General features: G+C 48.0%; 1 protein-coding gene across 1 annotated transcript in view; it reads left to right on the forward strand.

Annotated features, from left to right (window-relative positions):
• Nucleotides 1–17,896, forward strand: part of AMHR2 (anti-Mullerian hormone receptor type 2) — a 41,355-nt gene that overhangs the window by 14,582 nt on the left and 8,877 nt on the right. The window contains exons 3-8 of the mRNA XM_028721535.2: nt 1,884–1,964; nt 6,394–6,533; nt 12,130–12,357; nt 12,969–13,083; nt 14,585–14,745; nt 15,972–16,119. Of these exons, the coding sequence (XP_028577368.2) occupies nt 1,884–1,964; nt 6,394–6,533; nt 12,130–12,357; nt 12,969–13,083; nt 14,585–14,745; nt 15,972–16,119 (873 nt within the window). The remainder of the gene's footprint in view (nt 1–1,883; nt 1,965–6,393; nt 6,534–12,129; nt 12,358–12,968; nt 13,084–14,584; nt 14,746–15,971; nt 16,120–17,896) is intronic.

The raw sequence follows: 17,896 nt of genomic DNA on the forward strand, positions 1-17,896 counted from the left end.
TTTACTGTACAGTGGTACTGAAGGAGTTAAGTACTTAATTTGTTCCGGAGGTCCGTTCTTATCCTGAAACTGTTCTTAACCTGAAGCACCACTTTAGCTAATGGGGCCTCCTGCTGCCGCCACGTGATTTCTGTTCTCATCCTGAAGCAAAGTTCTTAACCTGAAGCACTATTTTTGGGTTAGCAGAGTTTGTAACCTGAAGTGTATGTAACCTGAGGTACCACTGTATTTATGTCCCCCAATTTGAACTATAAAGTGGTGATTTTCTTGAGTCAAAATGAGAGTACCCCTAAACATTTTTTTAATAGAAAAAAAGCACTGACTACGAATCACCCTGAAATATGTCAGCAGCAGACTGACATTTTGCTCACCCCTGGCTTAGGCTGAGATACAGCATTTGACCCAAACCATCCTCTGAGTGTCAGGGCTGAGGGAGGAACTGAACCCGGCTCTCTCCTCTTGGCAGTATAGCTTTGCTGAAAGCAATCTGTTTTGCAAACATCCCCAGAGACAAAAGAATGAGAAAAGAAAACAGCCATGTTCCCTCAGAGAAACTAGACTACACAGGGCACTCTTCCCCCCTCAGGAGTGCTACACTAGGCCTTGGCCAGATAAAGAAAGGAAACAAGCTGAGGATTGCTTTGCGAAACTGAAGATAGCTTTGCAGCGAGTGCAACCCAGGCTGCATTTTATTTTATACAGTGTATGTCATGGGCAGGCAAACTAAGGCCCGGGGGTCGGATCCGGCGCAATCGCCTTCTAAATCCGGCCCACAGGCTGGCTGGGAATCAGTGTGCTTTTACATGAGTAGAATGTGTCCTTTTATTTAAAATGCATCTCTGGGTTATTTGTGGGGCACAGGAATTCGTTCATTTTTCTCTCTCCAAAATACAGTGGTACCTCAGGTTAAGTACCGTACTTAATTCATTCCGGAGGTCCGTTCTTAACCTGAAACTGTTCTTAACCTGAAGCACCACTTTAGCTAATGGGGCCTCCCGCTGCCGCCGCGCCGCCGGAGCACGATTTCTGTTCTCATCCTGAAGCAAAGTTCTTAACCTGAAGCACTATTTCTGGGTTAGCGGAGTCTGTAACCTGAAGCGTATGTAACCTGAGGTACCACTGTACTATAGTCCGGCCCCTCACAAGCTCTGAGGGACAGTGGACCGGCCCCCTGCTGAAAAAGTTTGCTGACCCCTGGTGTATGTTCTACTCTTTGCAGAACAGCGTGAGGAAAAGGCAGGCCCCTGCCCTCACGAAGCTTTACAATCGATTGCAGCCTTTGCTAGCAGGTCCCTTCCAGCTATCTGGGGCCATGCGCAACTCCCACCAGCCCCAGACAGAATGTGTAAGGGCCTTGCACCGTTGCTTCTTTTGCACAAGTTTGCACAAAGTTCTGTGTTGCAGCGACTGCCTTTCCTGGTTCTCCCCGCTGCCCCCCGCCAGAGCACTGCAGAGCACAGCAAGGCCTTCAAACATGGGAAGGCAACGGGGAGGATGCAGGAATGTTGGCTGTCGAGATGAGAAGGGGGCTGCCTATGGAGTGGGAGATGTCCTCCCGCTCCCCCCGCCCAATTTTAATTTTAATTAAAACATCAGAGGAAAGTGCTGTGGAGATGGAGGGAAGCTGATGCCAGGGTTGGGCAGAGAGGTCTTGGAGAAGGACATGCCAGAAGCCCGAAAGCACCTGGAGGGAGGGAGGAGTGGCTGGTGGGATTGAAGCCCAAGGCTTGGAGCCAAGAGGCTTGGGAGTGCACACCCTGGGAAAGGGGTTTGCAAGAGATTGTTCTCCTTCTTCCTCCTCCTCCGAAATGTGGAACGCGCTGAACCGATTCTCCCACCGCAGTGGAGATGTTTGTGATCACCTTCCCCTCTTATCTCTGCAGCTGCGTCACTGCCCAGTGGGAACATCTGGATCATTACCTCCTGCATTCTTCTGCTCTTCCTGGGCTGTCTGGCGTTTCTAGGTATTGTGACTTTGGGGGTGGGCGTGGGGGCAAGGCATTTGCTTTTTTATTTTTTTTATTCAAAGTTATAACAAAACATATTATCCAAAAACATATCCTTATTCCCCCCCCCCCATTTTTCCTCCCTCCCCCCTCCCCCCCACATAACCCCCCACCCCCACTTCCCTCAGTTCCAGTCTTTGGTTTCTCCAATAATGCTATTTTCTGCATGTTACTAAGTTGTATAGATCCTCAAACTGTTTAGCTGATTATTATCAGTAAAAGAATTGTGAATGTTTATTCAAAACCTGCCAAGGAGTCTAGTTCGCTTTGTTGCGTCTTCAGATACTTTGTGAAAGATTCCCATTCATCCTTAAAGTCACAGTTATCCTTGTCCCATAGCTTATACAGTGGTACCTCACAAGACGAATGCCTCGCAAGACAAAAAACTCGCTAGACGAAAGGGTTTTTTGTTTTTTGAGCTGCTTCGCAAGACGATTTCCCCTATGGGCTTGCTTCGCAAGACGGAAACGTCTTGCAAGTTTGTTTCCTTTTTCTTAACACCGTTAATACAGTTGCGACTTGACTTCGAGGAGCAACTCATAGCACGCGGTGTGGTAGCCTTTTTTGAGGTTTTTGAAGACTTTGGTGATTTTTGAAGCTTTCCCAAAACTTTTCCGACACCGTGCTTCGCAAGACGAAAAAAATCGCAAGACGACAAAACTCGCGGAACGAATTAATTTCGTCTTGCGAGGCACCACTGTATGTCAATTTTGCCAGTTCTGCATAGTCCATCAATTTTTCTTGCCATGATTCTTGAGTTGGGGTTTCTTCAGTCTTCCATCCTTGTGCTACCAGAACTCTCGCAGCCGTTGTCGCATACATGAAGATGTTTTTCAACTTTTTTGGCAGGTCTTTCCCTACAATCCCCAACAAAAATGCCTCGGGGTTTTTAACAAATGTTAAATGGAACATTTTCTTCAATTCATTGTATATCATTTGCAATAAGGGTTGCTACACAGCAACATTCAGCTAGAAGCGAGGGAAGAAGGCTGCTCAGAGAACGGCGACAGCAGACTCTCTGCTTGCATTGCATAGAAAACCCAAACGCACAGAATGGGCGCCAGGAGTCAGCATTGCTGGGCACCAGCCGATGCCCAAAACTTAGCAGGGGCTCTGATGAAGACCCCCCCAAAACCCACTGGCCTTGTACTTCCTCCTGCCAGCTCTCTCCAAGCATGTAAACAGTGACTTCTGTTTTGCTGTCTCCTGGGTAGCAATGCAGATTCGGCTAGTGATATGGACTGGATAAGAGCCCATATAGAGTCCTTACATAGGTTCCCTATTGGTAGGAGAGAATAACAGAGGCCAACCAGAGAATATTGAGAAGCAAAGCAGCTAGTAGAGACGTCACCTTGCCAACAAAGGTCCGTATAGTTAAAGCTATGGTTTTCCCAGTAGTGATGTATGGAAGTGAGAGCTGGACCATAAAGAAGGCTGACCGCCGAAGAATTGATGCTTTTGAATTCTGGTGCTGGAGGAGACTCTTGAGAGTCCCATGGACTGCAAGAAGATCAAACGTATCCATTCTTAAGGAAATCAGCCCTGAGTGCTCACTGGAAGGACAGATCCTGAAGCTGAGGCTCCAATACTTTGGCCACCTCATGAGAAGAGAAGACTCCCTGGAAAAGACCCTGATACTGGGAAAGATGGAGGGCACAAGGAGAAGGGGGCGACAGAGGACGAGATGGTTGGATAGTGTTTTCGAGGTTACCAGCATGAGTTTGACCAAACTGCGGGAGGTAGTGGAGGACAGAGGTGCCTGGCGTGCTCTGGTCCATGGGGTCACGAAGAGTCGGACACGACTAAACGACTAAACAACAACAAAGCAGCTAGTAAGCTTGATCTTTATTGATCTGTTGCAACAGGGTGCTCCCCTCACCCGCAGGAGAGAGGAGGAGGGACCCAGAAAAATGGTGTGCAAGGCCTTATAAAGACTTTTGAAATTGCCACCCTGTAGATCAAGACCAGGGACGCGGGTGGCGCTGTGGGTAAAACCTCAGTGCCTAGGACTTGCTGATCGTATGGTCGGCAGTTCGAATCCCCGTGGCAGGGTGAGCGCCCGTCGTTCGGTCCCAGCTCCTGCCCACCTAGCAGTTCGAAAGCACCCCTAAGTGCAAGTAGATAAATAGGGACCGCTTAATAGCGGGAAGGTAAACGGCGTTTCCGTGTGCTGCGCTGGTGCTGGCTCGCCAGAGCAGCTTCGTCACGCTGGCCACGTGACCCGGAAGTGTCTCCGGACAGCGCCGGCTCACGGCCTCTAGAACGAGATGAGCACGCAACCCTAGAGTCGGACACGACTGGCCTGTACGGGCAGGGGTACCTTTACCTTTACCTAGATCAAGACCACCCTCAGAAACATCATAGATACGTCACAGAAGGGGTGTAACCTAAGACCACCCCTCAGATACATCATACCTACATCACAGAAAAGGCGGCCTTAAAACAGAAATTTGAATGTTGTTTTTCTCCTGTCATTGTTTATCTCCTGTCTGGCAGGTTACTTGATTGGATTGCCTGGGGAGCCTGGCCAGTCTTTTATAATGATAAATACTTAGTTCCTGGGCCAGGTCACAGGCTCACACCCTATTCATATCTTAAATGTGCCCTTAAGACAGGATTTGTGAGGAAAGAGACAATGGGGAGGTTTCCCACTTTGACCTTGCAGAGAAAACATTTGCTCAGTTTAGGAATCAAAATGGTTCCAGGTCGGTCTTCCTGTGCTGATCTATGTACGTGCTTGGTTGGTACGCTTATGAACATTTAACATATATCTAAGACCTCAAAATTCCTATCACACAACACATGGCTTAACTATGGAACTCCCACCCACAGGAGAGGCAGTGGTGACTCCCAACCTGGATGGCTTTAAAAGAGAATTAGGCAAACGCATGGAAGAGAAGTCTATGGGAGGCAGCACAATGCTTCTGAATACAGTGGTACCTTGGTTCTCAAACTTAATTCATTCCGGAAGTCCATCCATTCCAAAACCAAAGCGTTCCAAAACCAAGGCGCGCTTTCCCATAGAAAATAATACAAAATGGATTAATCCGTTCCAGGCTTTTAAAAACAACCCCTAAAACAGCAATTTAACATGAATTTTACCATCTAGTGAGACCATTGAGCCATCAAATGAAAGCAATAATCAAAGTACTGTACTATAAAATAAATAAGACAGTATTGTATATGATAAAAATTAAAATAAAACTTTTTTATTACCTGCACTGATGATAGTCATTGTTTGGATGGGGGAGGGGGGCTTTTATCCATTTTTGCAGTTTCACAATCAATCAGTAGCTGAACTGGGTTCCATACAGTCACAAAAACAAATTAACCGAAAAAGCATCAAAAACGCAAAATAAATAGCAAAAACAAAAGCGCCAAACTTAATCCGTTGCAGAATTCCATTTGACTTCCAAAATGTTCGAAAACCAAGGCGCAGCTTCTGATTGGTGCAGTTGTTGCATTTACACAATGAGTCCCGTCTGATTGGCTGATTCTGCTTCCCTCCTGGGGCCTGATTGGTCTTTTCCTGCAGGCCAATCAGTTGTTGCATTCTACGATCCTACCAGCCTAATAGGCTGATTAACTTCCTCCTGGAGCCTGATTGGTCTTTTCCTGCAGCCAATCAGTTGTTGCATTCTAGGATCCTACTTGCCTATTGTTCTTGGATCTAAGCTTAGTACATAACAAACCATGTGCGGTAGGTTATGCTGAAAGGCAGTGACCGGCCCAAAGTCACCCAGTGAGCTTCATGGTCAAGTGAAGATTTGAACCTTGGCTTCTCCCAGGTCCTAGTCTGACACTTTAACCACTACATAAAAGGTAAAGGGACCCCTGACCATTAGGTCCAGTCGTGGCCAACTCTGGGGTTGCGGTGCTCATCTCGCTTTATTGGCCGAGGGAGCCGGCGTACAGCTTCTGGGTCATGTGGCCAGCATGACGAAGCCACTTCTGGCGAACCACAGCAGCGCACGGAAATGCCGTTTACCTTCCCACCAGACCCTATTTATCTGCTTGCACTTTGATGTGCTTTCAAACTGCTAGGTTGGCAGGAGCAGGGACCAAACAACGGGAGCTCACTCCGTCGCAGGGATTCGAACTACTGACCTTCTGATTGGTAGGTCCTAGGCTCTGTGGTTTAGCCACAGTGCCACCCGCGTCCCGAAACCACTACATACCTCACTGAAATTTCAAGTTTGGGTGAGGAAAGGCTGAGCAGGATTTCTAGTGGCCAGGGATCGTGGCTCTTCATTGCCTTTGGCCCTCCCCATGACCAGCAATACAAATTAGGCAAACATAAGAACACCTGCGTAATTTGTGCAGGACTTTGATAATTTTGGGACGTGTGTCTTGCTGCAGGAGCAAATATATTTTTCTTTCCTTGTAGTTCTAAGGCAGTGGAAAGTCCTTGCTGTGCTCCTGAGCCCAGAAGAAAGCGGTGAGCTCACCAAGGTCACTACGAGCTCGGAGCCAAAAACCGAGAGGAAACTTCCAACACAGGAGCTTCCAGATCTCCAGTTCCTTCAGGTATCAGTTGTGGGGGACCATGGGCCCATTGAGAGTCGCCCTAGTTTGCTTGCTTTATCCGTGGGAAAGGCCAACCTGGTTTCGGGGGCAGCATTTGGGCACCTGAGGCGAAACACAAAATGGCGCTCCTCCCCACAGGGGAAGAAGGGATGAGGGAAGATCTACGTCAGTGACAATAAATATAAACACGAGGAACAGGGTGGGAGCAGACCAATAGCATCTCTTCTTTTCCAAGAGGATGGAGCATTACTGAGGAGACGGCAGATCCAGCCTCCAAGGAGTGCATTGCAGCTGTTGCTGGCACCATGGCAGCGTAGACAGTGCATTTCTTGGAGGCTGGATCTGCTGCTCATGTGGATCTTGCCGCCTGAGGCAGTTGCCTCACTTTGCTTCATAGGTGGGCAGGCCCTGGTTCTCTTTTAATAATAATAATAATAATAATAATTTTTATTTATATCCCGCCCTCCCCAGCCGAAGCCGGGCTCAGGGCGGCTAACAACAATAAAACAGTACAAAAGTACAGCATAAACAACACTCTAAAATCATTCATTATAAAATATTATAAATTGTATGAATGTTAAGAAAGTGCACGAAAGGAAATAACATGGCATCAGTAGCCTAGATGAGAAATATATGAGAATAAGTGGAATGGTAAAGATGAAATTCGAAGTAATATTATGTCTAAATTAAGCAGTTAAGTATTTGATGAAAACAATTAAAATTAGAGGCTTAATATATGGTAAATAGAATATAAGAACTGAAATAAGGTAATAAATTGCGGCTTATAATTTTTTTTATGGAGAACGCAGGAAAAGGAGATGTGAGGAAGTCCAGATAGTTATGAAAAAACAATGTATGAATGGTTGTGACCTTTTTTTTGTTTTGTTATATTTTATGTTCTATGTTTTTGCTTACTTATGTCTTATTTGTTCGTTACTTATTGGTGATGGTGTTTCATATGTTTGGTGATTTTCTTTTGTTATAAACTTGCAATAAAATATTTTATATAAAAAAATAAACACGAGGAACAGGGTGGGAGCAGACCAATAGCATCTCCTCTTTTCCAAGAGGATGGAGCACTACTGAGTGTTACCATAAAGCACCAATGCTGCAGCAAGCAAAGGCTCCAGCAGCTCAGTCAGCTGCTTGTGGCTGGAAAGCCAGACAGGATGTTTGTGACTGTTGCCATGGGAACAAAGCGGCAGTCCATTCTGTACTGAGCACCGGATGTTAGCTCAGTGTGTGTATCATATGACCCGTACTGGAAGTACATGGGTGCAGTTTCTTCTTGCTGTTGTCGAGTGCAGACATGTTTCTCTGTACTGATATAAGAGACAGAAATAAAAGATGTAAATAGTTTTCTGTCTGTTTCTTTCCCCTCCCTGGGGGACACCAAAGGGGAGAGAGGAAGAACGGTGTGTTCCTCTCACACATCTGAGAAGAATCGCCGGGACCTCGCCTGCTTATCAGCAGAGTGGAGACGCGGGGAGGTCGACAGGAATATCTGCCGGTGCCTACGCTGTGGCACATTCCTCTGACCCAGGCAGAATTCCAACACTGAGGAGACGGCAGATCCAGCCTCCAAGGAGTGCATTGCAGCTGTTGCTGGCAGCATGGCAGCGTAGACAGTGCATTTCTTGGAGGCTGGATCTGCTGTTCATGTGGATCTTGCCGCCTGAGGCAGTTGCCTCACTTTGCTTCATAGGTGGGCAGGCCCTGGTTCTCTTTTAATAATAATAATAATAATAATAAATTTTATTTATATCCCGCCCTCCCCAGCCGAAGCCGGGCTCAGGGCGGCTAACAACAATAAAACAGTACAAAAGTACAGCATAAACAACACTCTAAAATCATTCATTATAAAATTAATTAATTCAAGCCACTGGCAACCATTGGGCCAGAGCTCCGCGAAGATTGCCGAGGGAGGGAGTCAGGCTGTGCCCTGGCCAAAGGCCTGGTGGAACAGCTCTGTCTTGCAGGCCCTGCGGAAAGATGTCAAGTCCCGCCTCTGACCTTGCTGTATCTCTCACACGTACCTGTGTCGTTTTTGCCTTCTTCTTACAATCCTAACTGCTTCAAGTGACGTTAAAGTAGGGTTGCCGTTTTTCAAAAACTGAAAATCCGGACAATCTCCATGCCCTTACCACAGCGAAAAGACCGATATAATAATAATAATAATAATAATAATAATAATAATAATGTAATTATTTATTATTTATACCCCACCCATCTGGCTGAGTTTCCCCAGCCACTCTGGGCGGCTCCCAATCGAGTGTTAAAAACAATACAGCGTTAAATATTAAAAACTTCCCTGAACAGGGCTGCCTTCAGATGTCTTTTAAAGATAGGATAGCTGCTTATTTCCTTCACATCTGAAGGGAGGGTGTTCCACAGGGTGGGTGCCACTACCGAGAAGGCCCTCTGTCTGGTTCTCTGTAACCTCACTTCTCGCAATGAGGGAACCACCAGAAGGCCCTCGGCGCTGGATCTCATACCGATGAATTGGAAAAATAAAAACGCGGTTCCCTTCTACGATTGGATTGAAGGCTTATACAAACTTGCAACATACGAACCACTTGCATATAAATGCAGGCTTGCCATGGGCAAATTCAGTGACATTTGGAATCCATTCTTACAAATACTGTAATAGGTTAAGATCAGGTGAAGTACAATAACAACCTTGTAAAATATATAGTTTTGGGTTCCCTCCTCCCCCACTTATTTTTCCTTCTGTTTCTCTTTTGTTTTTTCTCTCTTTTATTTACGTCTCACCATGTTTAGCGCACATATAATTATGTACTTTTTGTACTTTCAATAAAGATATTGAAAGGAAGGAAGGAAGGAAGGAAGGAAGGAAGGAAGGAAGGAAGGAAGGAAGGAAGGAAAAGATCTCCATTATTATTATTTATTTATTTTTGAAGCTTTATAACTATTTTTTTCAGAAATTCACACTTCCAGTATGGGCTGCCATACGCCCGGGTGTCCCCAGACACATTGGTGGCTTTTCGGAAATTCCACCCGGACACCATTATTGATGGATGGATCCTGGCTATGTCTGGGAGATTCTGGACATATGGCAGCCTTAGTTAAAGGGCTCTTTCTTAATTGCTTTGTAGTGAAATAGAAATGTAAACCTGACATAGGCCAGAGGATTGTCCATTTGCATTACTCATAATGTCTCTCCTTGACTTCCTGTTTGACATTCAACTATCTAATGTTGACGCATCAATGGCATAAGAATAGCTCCATACACCCCCACCGCTGCTGTTGTATTTCTTTGTCATGATTGCAAAAGAGAAGGCTTGCCTTGTGATAGCAGTGTTGTCCCAACAGACACCCGGAAGGAAAGAAAGCACCCTTTGATGACTAGTGTGCTATTTGTGCCGTGTCTGAGAGTTGTTCATCTGGTATAGAAAGCAGAAGAAAGCCATTTTTAGACCGATTATATAGTCCAGGGGTCTGCAACCCGCGGCTCCGGAGCCGCATGTGGCTCTTTTACACCTTTGCTGCAGCTCCGGGGCGGATACTAGCGAGGGGAGGAGGCGCATTGTGCACCCGGACACTCCCCACTGTGGTGGGCGCTGTACTGGCTGTATGGGGGCGGTGCGTGCGTTAGTCACGCACCGTCCCGACGTCACCTTCCCGCCCGCTGTCAGATCGCGGCTCCGGAGATATATTTGTTTTAAATGTCGCAATGGTTTTGTGGCTCCCAGGTTTTTTTCCTTCGAAAACGGGTCCAAGTGGCTCTTTTTGTCTTAAAGGTTGCAGACCCCTGATATAGTCCAACCACTGTGAACAGTCGTGCTGCAAACTAATTGGAGCAAAATCCAGTTTAAGGCTCATCTGTGTGGAGGCATTCTGTGAATGGCTAAACTCAGAATTCTGAATACCAGCAAAAAACTACAGTTCCCAGAATTATTCTCTAGGAAGTGGGGGAGAGGGGTTGCCTTTGCTGTTAAGCTTCTATTTATGCCTTGAGGGTCGCTGCCCTTCTGTCTTTCCCCACTCTAACCACAAAGACTAGAAGCTTGCACGGTTTGTGAGATGACGATCACATGGGGTAGAAAGCAAGGTATGCTCAGTTTCAAAATGTCTTCCAGATTAACAGCTTTTTGAACTTAAATTGTGCATTTCAAGAATAATGGGATCTGCTATACAGGGCAAAGCAGAGACATTACCTTGCCAACAAAGGTCCGTATAGTTAAAGCTATGGTTTTCCCAGTAGTGATGTATGGAAGTGAGAGCTGGACCATAAAGAAAGCTGATCGCCGAAGAATTGATGCTTTGGAATTATGGTGCTGGAGGAGACTCTTGAGAGTCCCATGGACTGCAAGAAGATCAAACCGATCTATTCTTAAGGAAATCAGCCCTGAGTGCTCACTGGAAGGACAGATCCTGAAGCTGAGGCTCCAATACTGTGGCCACCTCATGAGAAGAGAAGACTCCCTGGAAAAGACCCTGATGTTGGGAAAGATGGAGGTCACAAGGAGAAGGGGACGACAGAGGGCGAGATGGTTGGACAGTGTTCTCGAAGCTACTAACATGAGTTTGACCAAACTGCGGGAGGTAGTTGAAGACAGGAGTGCGTGGCGTGCTCTGGTCCATGGGGTCACGAAGAGTCGGACACGACTAAACGACTAAACAACAACAACAACATACAGGGCTGTGCTTAGAGTTAATTAAGAAATGGATGCTAAAATTTGCCGAAGACTTCCCCAAACTGGTCCTCTCCAGATGTTTTGCATTATTATTATTATTATTATTATTATTATTATTATTATTATTAAACATTTTTATACTGCCCTTTATCCAAGGGTCCCAGGGTGGTTTACAATATAAAAAACAGAAAAATAAATAGCACAGTAACAAACTAAAACAATAACACACACACACACACACGAGTTTAAAATTAATTAATTAGGCAAAAGGGACGCGGGTGGCGCTGTGGGTAAAAGCCTCAGCGCCTAGGGCTTGCCGATCGAAAGGTCGGCGGTTCGAATCCCCGCGGCGGGGTGCGCTCCCGTTGCTCGGTCCCAGCGCCTGCCAACCTAGCAGTTCGAAAGCACCCCCGGGTGCAAGTAGATAAATAGGGACCGCTTACTGGCGGGAAGGTAAACGGCGTTTCCGTGTGCTGCGCTGGCTCGCCAGATGCAGCTTTGTCACGCTGGCCACGTGACCTGGAAGTGTCTCCGGACAGCGCTGGCCCTCGGCCTCTTGAGTGAGATGGGCGCACAACCCCAGAGTCTGTCAAGACTGGCCCGTACGGGCAGGGGTACCTTTACCTTTAATTAGGCAAAGGCCTGGGAAAAGAGGAATATTTTTGCCTGGCACCTAAAAATATCTAAGGTACCGAGTGAACCTCCCTGGGGAGAGCATTCCACAACCAGGGAGCCACCACAGAAAAGGCCCGTTCTCTTGTTGCTGCCCTATGGACCTCTCATGGAGGAGGCACACAACGAAGGGCCTCCGATGATGGGCCAGGTCGGTTCTTACTATTGCTCATGCCAGATGGGGGTGGTGGGAATTGTACTCCAAAGCATCTGAAGGGCGCCGGGTTGGGGAAGGCTCTTTCACCCAAATTCTTTTTGCCCCACAGGTTCTTCATGAGGGGCAGTTCTCCAAGCTGTGGCAAGGAACATTCCGCCAGCAGCCTGTGGCCATCAAAGCCTTCCCTGCGCTGTGCTACCGGCAATTTGCATCCGAGTGGGCTGTGCACAGCCTCCCGCTGATGAGCCATGACAACGTTGTGCAGCTTGTGGCTGCCGGGTGTGGAGGACCACACAAGGAACAGGGGGGCCTCCTGGTGCTGACGCTCTACCCGTTGGTGAGTGCCATACTAGTGATGTGATTCAGGTTGTGCCCAGGCAATGGTACACACAAGTGGCAATTTATACATGTGTGTCTGCAGCAAATATTTGCCTGCATATAATAATGCACAAACATCATTTGCCTGATTACAAGCACAGCACGGTGCATTTTACCTTCTTGTTCTATAAGTTGGAACGACTCTGGGGTTGCGGCGCTCATCTCGCTTTATTGGCCAAGGGAGCCGGCGTACAGCTTCCGGATCCTGTGGCCAGCATGACTAAGCTGCTTCTGGCAAACCAGAGCAGCGCACGGAAACGCCGTTTACCTTCCCGCCGGAGCGGTACCTATTTATCTACTTGCACTTTGATGTGTTTTCAAACTGCTATGTTGGCAGGGAGCTCACCCTGTCTCGGGGATTTGAACCACCAACCTTCCGATCAGCAAGCCCTAGGCTCTGTGGTTTAGACCACAGCGCCACCTGCATCCCTCTAAAGGAGTACAGTAGTCCCCAGCTAAAGCCTTATTCTCACAGTCAGCAGTCTTCTCAGTTCTGCAATTCTCACACATTTGCAGTTGTCGGACTGCTCTAGTTTATGTGCATTGAGTTGCATGGTGCTTTCTTCACAGGGGTCCCTACGGCATTTCCTCATGCAACATGTTTGTTCCTGGGACGTCACTCTCAAGCTAGGGTCCTCCCTTGCCAAGGGCCTTGCTTTCTTACACAAGGAGCTGTGGAAGGAAGGTAAGAGGCAGTGGGCCCAGGGGTGCTCATCATCATCATCATCATGTGTTTTATTGTTCCTTAGATGTATGGGAAGGGGTGGTACCTCTGGTGGGGAACATGTTGTGCTCCTTCTGGGTAGTTTGTCCACCAGTGTTCTCATTGCTCTAATCTGTGGCTCCAAGAAGCTGTGAGCGACAGCAGCCACCCCGTGGGAACAGCTGTGACTAGCTGGCTAAACCAGGTGAGGGCAACTGATGGGTCTTAAACGGCGAGTTAGGGATTCCCCTGCATGCAAGGACAGGTTCCAGTGGAAGGAGCGGGTGAGACCAATAGTGGGCCCAATGGACAAGAAGGCGCTTTCTGCATGAGCTGTAGAGGAAAATGAGGGTCATGTTGTAAGAAAAACTGTTCCTTTTCCCTTATGGGGTATTCTGGAGCCGGTATAGAGTTCTTAAGTGGGTTCCCTATTGGTAGGAGAAAATAACAGAGGCCAGCCAGAATATACAGTGGTACCTCTGGTTACAGACGCTTCAGGTTACAGATGTTTCAGGTTACAGACTCCGCTAACCCAGAAATAGTACCTCGGGTTAAGAACTTTGCTTCAGGATGAGAACAGAAATTGTGCAGCGGCAAGAGGCCCCATTAGCTAAAGTGGTACCTCAGGTTAAGAACAGTTTCAGGTTAAGAATGGACCTCCGAAACGAATTAAGTTCTTAACCTGAGGTACCACTGTACTGAGAAGCAAAGCAGCTAGTAAGCCTGATCTTTATTAAAGGAACTGTTGCAACAGGGTCCCCACTCACCACACGCAGAAGGGAGGAGAACCCTGAACAATGGTGCGCAAGCCCTTATATAGGTCCTGTAGCCCAGGACCCCCACCCCTAAATATCATACATACATCACAGAAGGAGGCGGTCTACAGCAGAAATACAGCACAGGAGGCGGTCTACAGCAGAAATCTTGCTTGCCAAGATACCTGATAATGGTCACTGATTGCATTGCCTGGGCAGACTGGCCATTCTTTTGTGATGGTTAATATTTTAGTTCCTGAATCCAGGTCACAGGCTCACCCTATTCATACGCAAATACGCCCTTAAAACAGGCTTTGCAAGCAAAAAAACAATGGGAAGGCTTTCCCCATTTCCCTCCCTTACTGCAGAGGAATATTTGAGGTCATTGGGAGAGTCAAAATGGCTTCAGGATTGCTCTCCCATGCTATTTCAGAAACATGGTTCATATATTTAGATATGTGTGCATTTATGAATATTCTGTGTTTGAGACCTTAAGATTCTTATAACAGTCGGATGGGACTCATCAACCTGGGAAAGTCGCCCGTCTACCTGAAATCTTTTAAGTGGGAATGCTTGGGGGTCATACCTTTTCCCATGCAACCCTGTGCTCTGTTTCTTCCTCTCTCTGCTTTCTCCCCACTGCTCATTGTCTTGATAAATTCATGGTGGGTGAAGCCTGAGCTTTGGGTCAGCCATGCCACCGCTAACACCCTTTGTCATGGTACCAGGCCTGCATAAACCTGGGGTGGCACACCGAGACCTGAGCAGCCAGAATGTGCTGGTGCGGGAGGACAGGACCTGCGTCATCACAGATTTCGGCCTCGCCATGACTTTACCTGCGCGCCACGAGGCGTGGAGAGAGGGCCCCACGGAAGGCATTGTCCGCAAGGTACCTGCATCGCTAAGGGGTTGAACGAGAAGCAGTTTGGAGAGGGGTAGCATCAAGGCTTGGCAATATCGGGGCACGAGAAGATTGTGGGGGTGGCAATTGCAGGGCTGCTCAACCATTAGACAGAGGGAGATGTTGCGGGGACAAAGCAGCAGCAAAGCGATAGAGGACACAGCTATGTGCCACATGACATAAATATTGATTCTATAAGCTGCCTTGGAACTGGGCTGCGTAGGGCAAGGGAGTCCTCAGTGCTTTGCAAAACTTACTGCCTGCTGCTCTGGCTAAGGAAATTGCTCAAAATATGCAAAGTCTGCTTCCTTTATTCAGTTCACAGAATTTCTTTCTTTCTCACATTTACACCCCACCTTTCCTCCAAGCCACTCAGGGTTGCCCCAGTTTTCTCTCCTGTTGTATTTTAATTGCTGCAACCTGCCCTGGGACTTTAAGGTGAAGGGCAGGTAATAAATTGCAGTGATAACAGCAACAACAACCCTGTGAGGTAGTTTAGGCTGAGAGAGCAGAACAGGCCCATCATCACCATGTGATTCATTTCAGCAGGGGTTTGAAGTCAAGTCTCTCTCCGGCTGGAAGACAGAACTCTAAAACATGATGCCTGTATCATCTTGGTTGCCCTCCTCTGCACACGTTCCAGCTTGTCAGCATCCTTCTTAAACTGCGGTGCCCAGAATTGGACACAGTATTTCTAGTGTGGTCTAACTAAGGCAGAATAGAGCGGTACTATTGCTTCCCTTGATCTGGGCACAATCCTTCTGCTGATGCAGCCTAGAATAGCATTAGCCTTTTTTGCTGCTGCATCACACTGTTGGCTCATGTTCAGCTTGTGGTCCGCCAAACCCCCTAGATGCTTTTCACATGTACTGCTAGCAAGCCAGGTATCCCCCACCCTATATTTGTGCATCTGGTTCTTCCTGCCCATGTGCAGAACCTTACATTTGTCCCTATTGAAATTCATTTTGTTAGCTTGCGCCCAGTTCTCCCATCTGTTACGGTCATTTTGAATTCTAATTCTGTCTTCTGCAGCATTAACTACCCCTCCCAGTTAGGTGTCACCTGCAAATTTGATGAGCATCCCCTCAATTCCTTCCATTTAGCTTTGGCCCAGGGTGTACAAGGGCAGGATGTGCCAACTCTGAGCATAACCATTTCCTATCCAAAGCTTGCATTAAGCAGCTGGTGTCATAATTCACCCACATTCTCCCTAGGCAGGGGCTCCACGCTACATGGCTCCTGAAATTCTGGACGAGAGCTTGAACCTGCAAGACTTGGGCTCAGCGCTGAGGCAGGCTGATGTCTACTCCATGGCACTGGTGCTGTGGGAAAGCCTGATGAGATGCTCTGCACTCTTCCCAGGTGAGCAAACGAGAGAGAGGATGAGAGAGGCAGCCTAGCACTGCTCATCCACAGCCCCAAAGGTCATCACCCCATTACAGGACACGGGTGGCGCTGTGGTCTAAACCACTGAGCCTCTTGGGCTTGCCAAGCAGAAGGTCGGCGGTTCGAATTTGCATGTCAGGGTGAGCTCCCGTTGCTCTGTCCCAGCGCCTGCTAACCTAGCAGTTCGAAAGCACACCGGTGCAAGTACATAAATAGGTACCACTGCAGTGGGAAGGTAAATGGCATTTCCGTGTGCTCTGGTTTCCGTCACGGTGTCCCGTTGCGCCAGAAGCGGTTTAGTCATGCTGGCCACATGACCTGGAAAGCTGTCTGGGGACAAACACTGGCTCCCTCAGCCTGAAAGCCTTGCAACCCCATAGTCACCTTTGACTGGACTTAACTGTCCAAGGGTCCTTTACCTTTTTTCATCACCCCATGCATCTTTTTATCAACATTATTCCTATTTCTGGGCGCTTCCAGGCTGTCTCTATTTTGGGGTGGGATTCGGTCACATACCGCAAATTCGGGTTGTGCAGTTAGAGTTGGGGAGGAGGGTATGTCACAACAGAGCCACCAAAACACTAGACATTTTACAATAAGGAGGATAACACATCGTCTAACCTCACTGCAAATAAATCCAATAGCTGACTGTTGTCCAGGGGTGTCAAACTCAAATTCATCGGGGGCCGCATCAGCAGTTTGGTCACCCTCAAAGGGCCGGTTGTATCTGTAGGACTATGTGTCCACTCTTTATTATCATAAATTATTGTCACTGCATTCAATTATTACTGTTTTTTGTAATAATGTAGACGGTCCAGAAGGATGTTATGGTCGATTGTATCAAAGGCCACTGAGAGATCCAGCAGAACTAGGAAACAAAGTTGTTACAAATAATGAGCCCTAATGAGCCGATTGCTGCAATCCTATGTGCATTTACTTGAAACTCCTGTCGAAGAAAGTGAGGCTGGCTTCTGAGTAAACATACACGGCATGGGGCTGTAAATAAAATGTGTGTGTGTGTGGGAGGGAGAGAGAGAGAGAGAGGGAGAGAGAGAGAGCTCTGACAGGAAAGCATCAACATGCCTTGTGCACTCTCATTTTCCTTGGCTAATTCCCCTGCCCCCCCCCCCATCTCGGGGTGCCATTGCATAGCGCAAAAGGCGAAAGAGCGCGAGCGCGCTGCCTGCAACTGGATCTCCGGCTTCTTCCTTTCCTTCCCCGAGGCGGGAGGGAGAGATCAAGGCGGAGCTGCTGGCAGGGCGGAGAGCGAGCCGCCCAATTGTGTGACCGAGTGATGGAAGGGCTGCAAGGAGCCGCGTCCGGTCTCCTCCCAGGAATGTGCCAGCGGGACTGACATGTGCCGGAAGGCAGGGAGAACCGCCCAGCGCCGCTGCGCGGGCGCGGAGTCCAACTTGTGGAGCTGAGATAGAGAGCCGGGCGCCAGATCGCCTTCCTCGCTTGGCTTGCCGCGAAATTGCAAGAGGAGGAGGAGGAAGTGGGGGGCGGGGAGCGGAGGGGGTGCCAGGGAACACAGCCCCCTCCCATCACAGCCATCATCATCGCCACCCCCACTTTACATTTATTTTAAGGGTGTTTGGAGTGTGCGCGCGCGCCTCTCTCTCTCTCCCACTCACCCCACCACCACCAGCCAGCCCATATTCCCAAAGAACAACTTGATCACGGGCATCGTCGGTCCTGGAAAGGCTGGCTGTGCAAAGATGGAGAGGGAGGCGAAATGAAGAGGAAGGGAAGC

Source organism: Podarcis muralis, chromosome 2 (genome assembly GCF_964188315.1).
Source record: "Podarcis muralis chromosome 2, rPodMur119.hap1.1, whole genome shotgun sequence".
NCBI classification, from domain to species: domain Eukaryota; kingdom Metazoa; phylum Chordata; class Lepidosauria; order Squamata; family Lacertidae; genus Podarcis; species Podarcis muralis.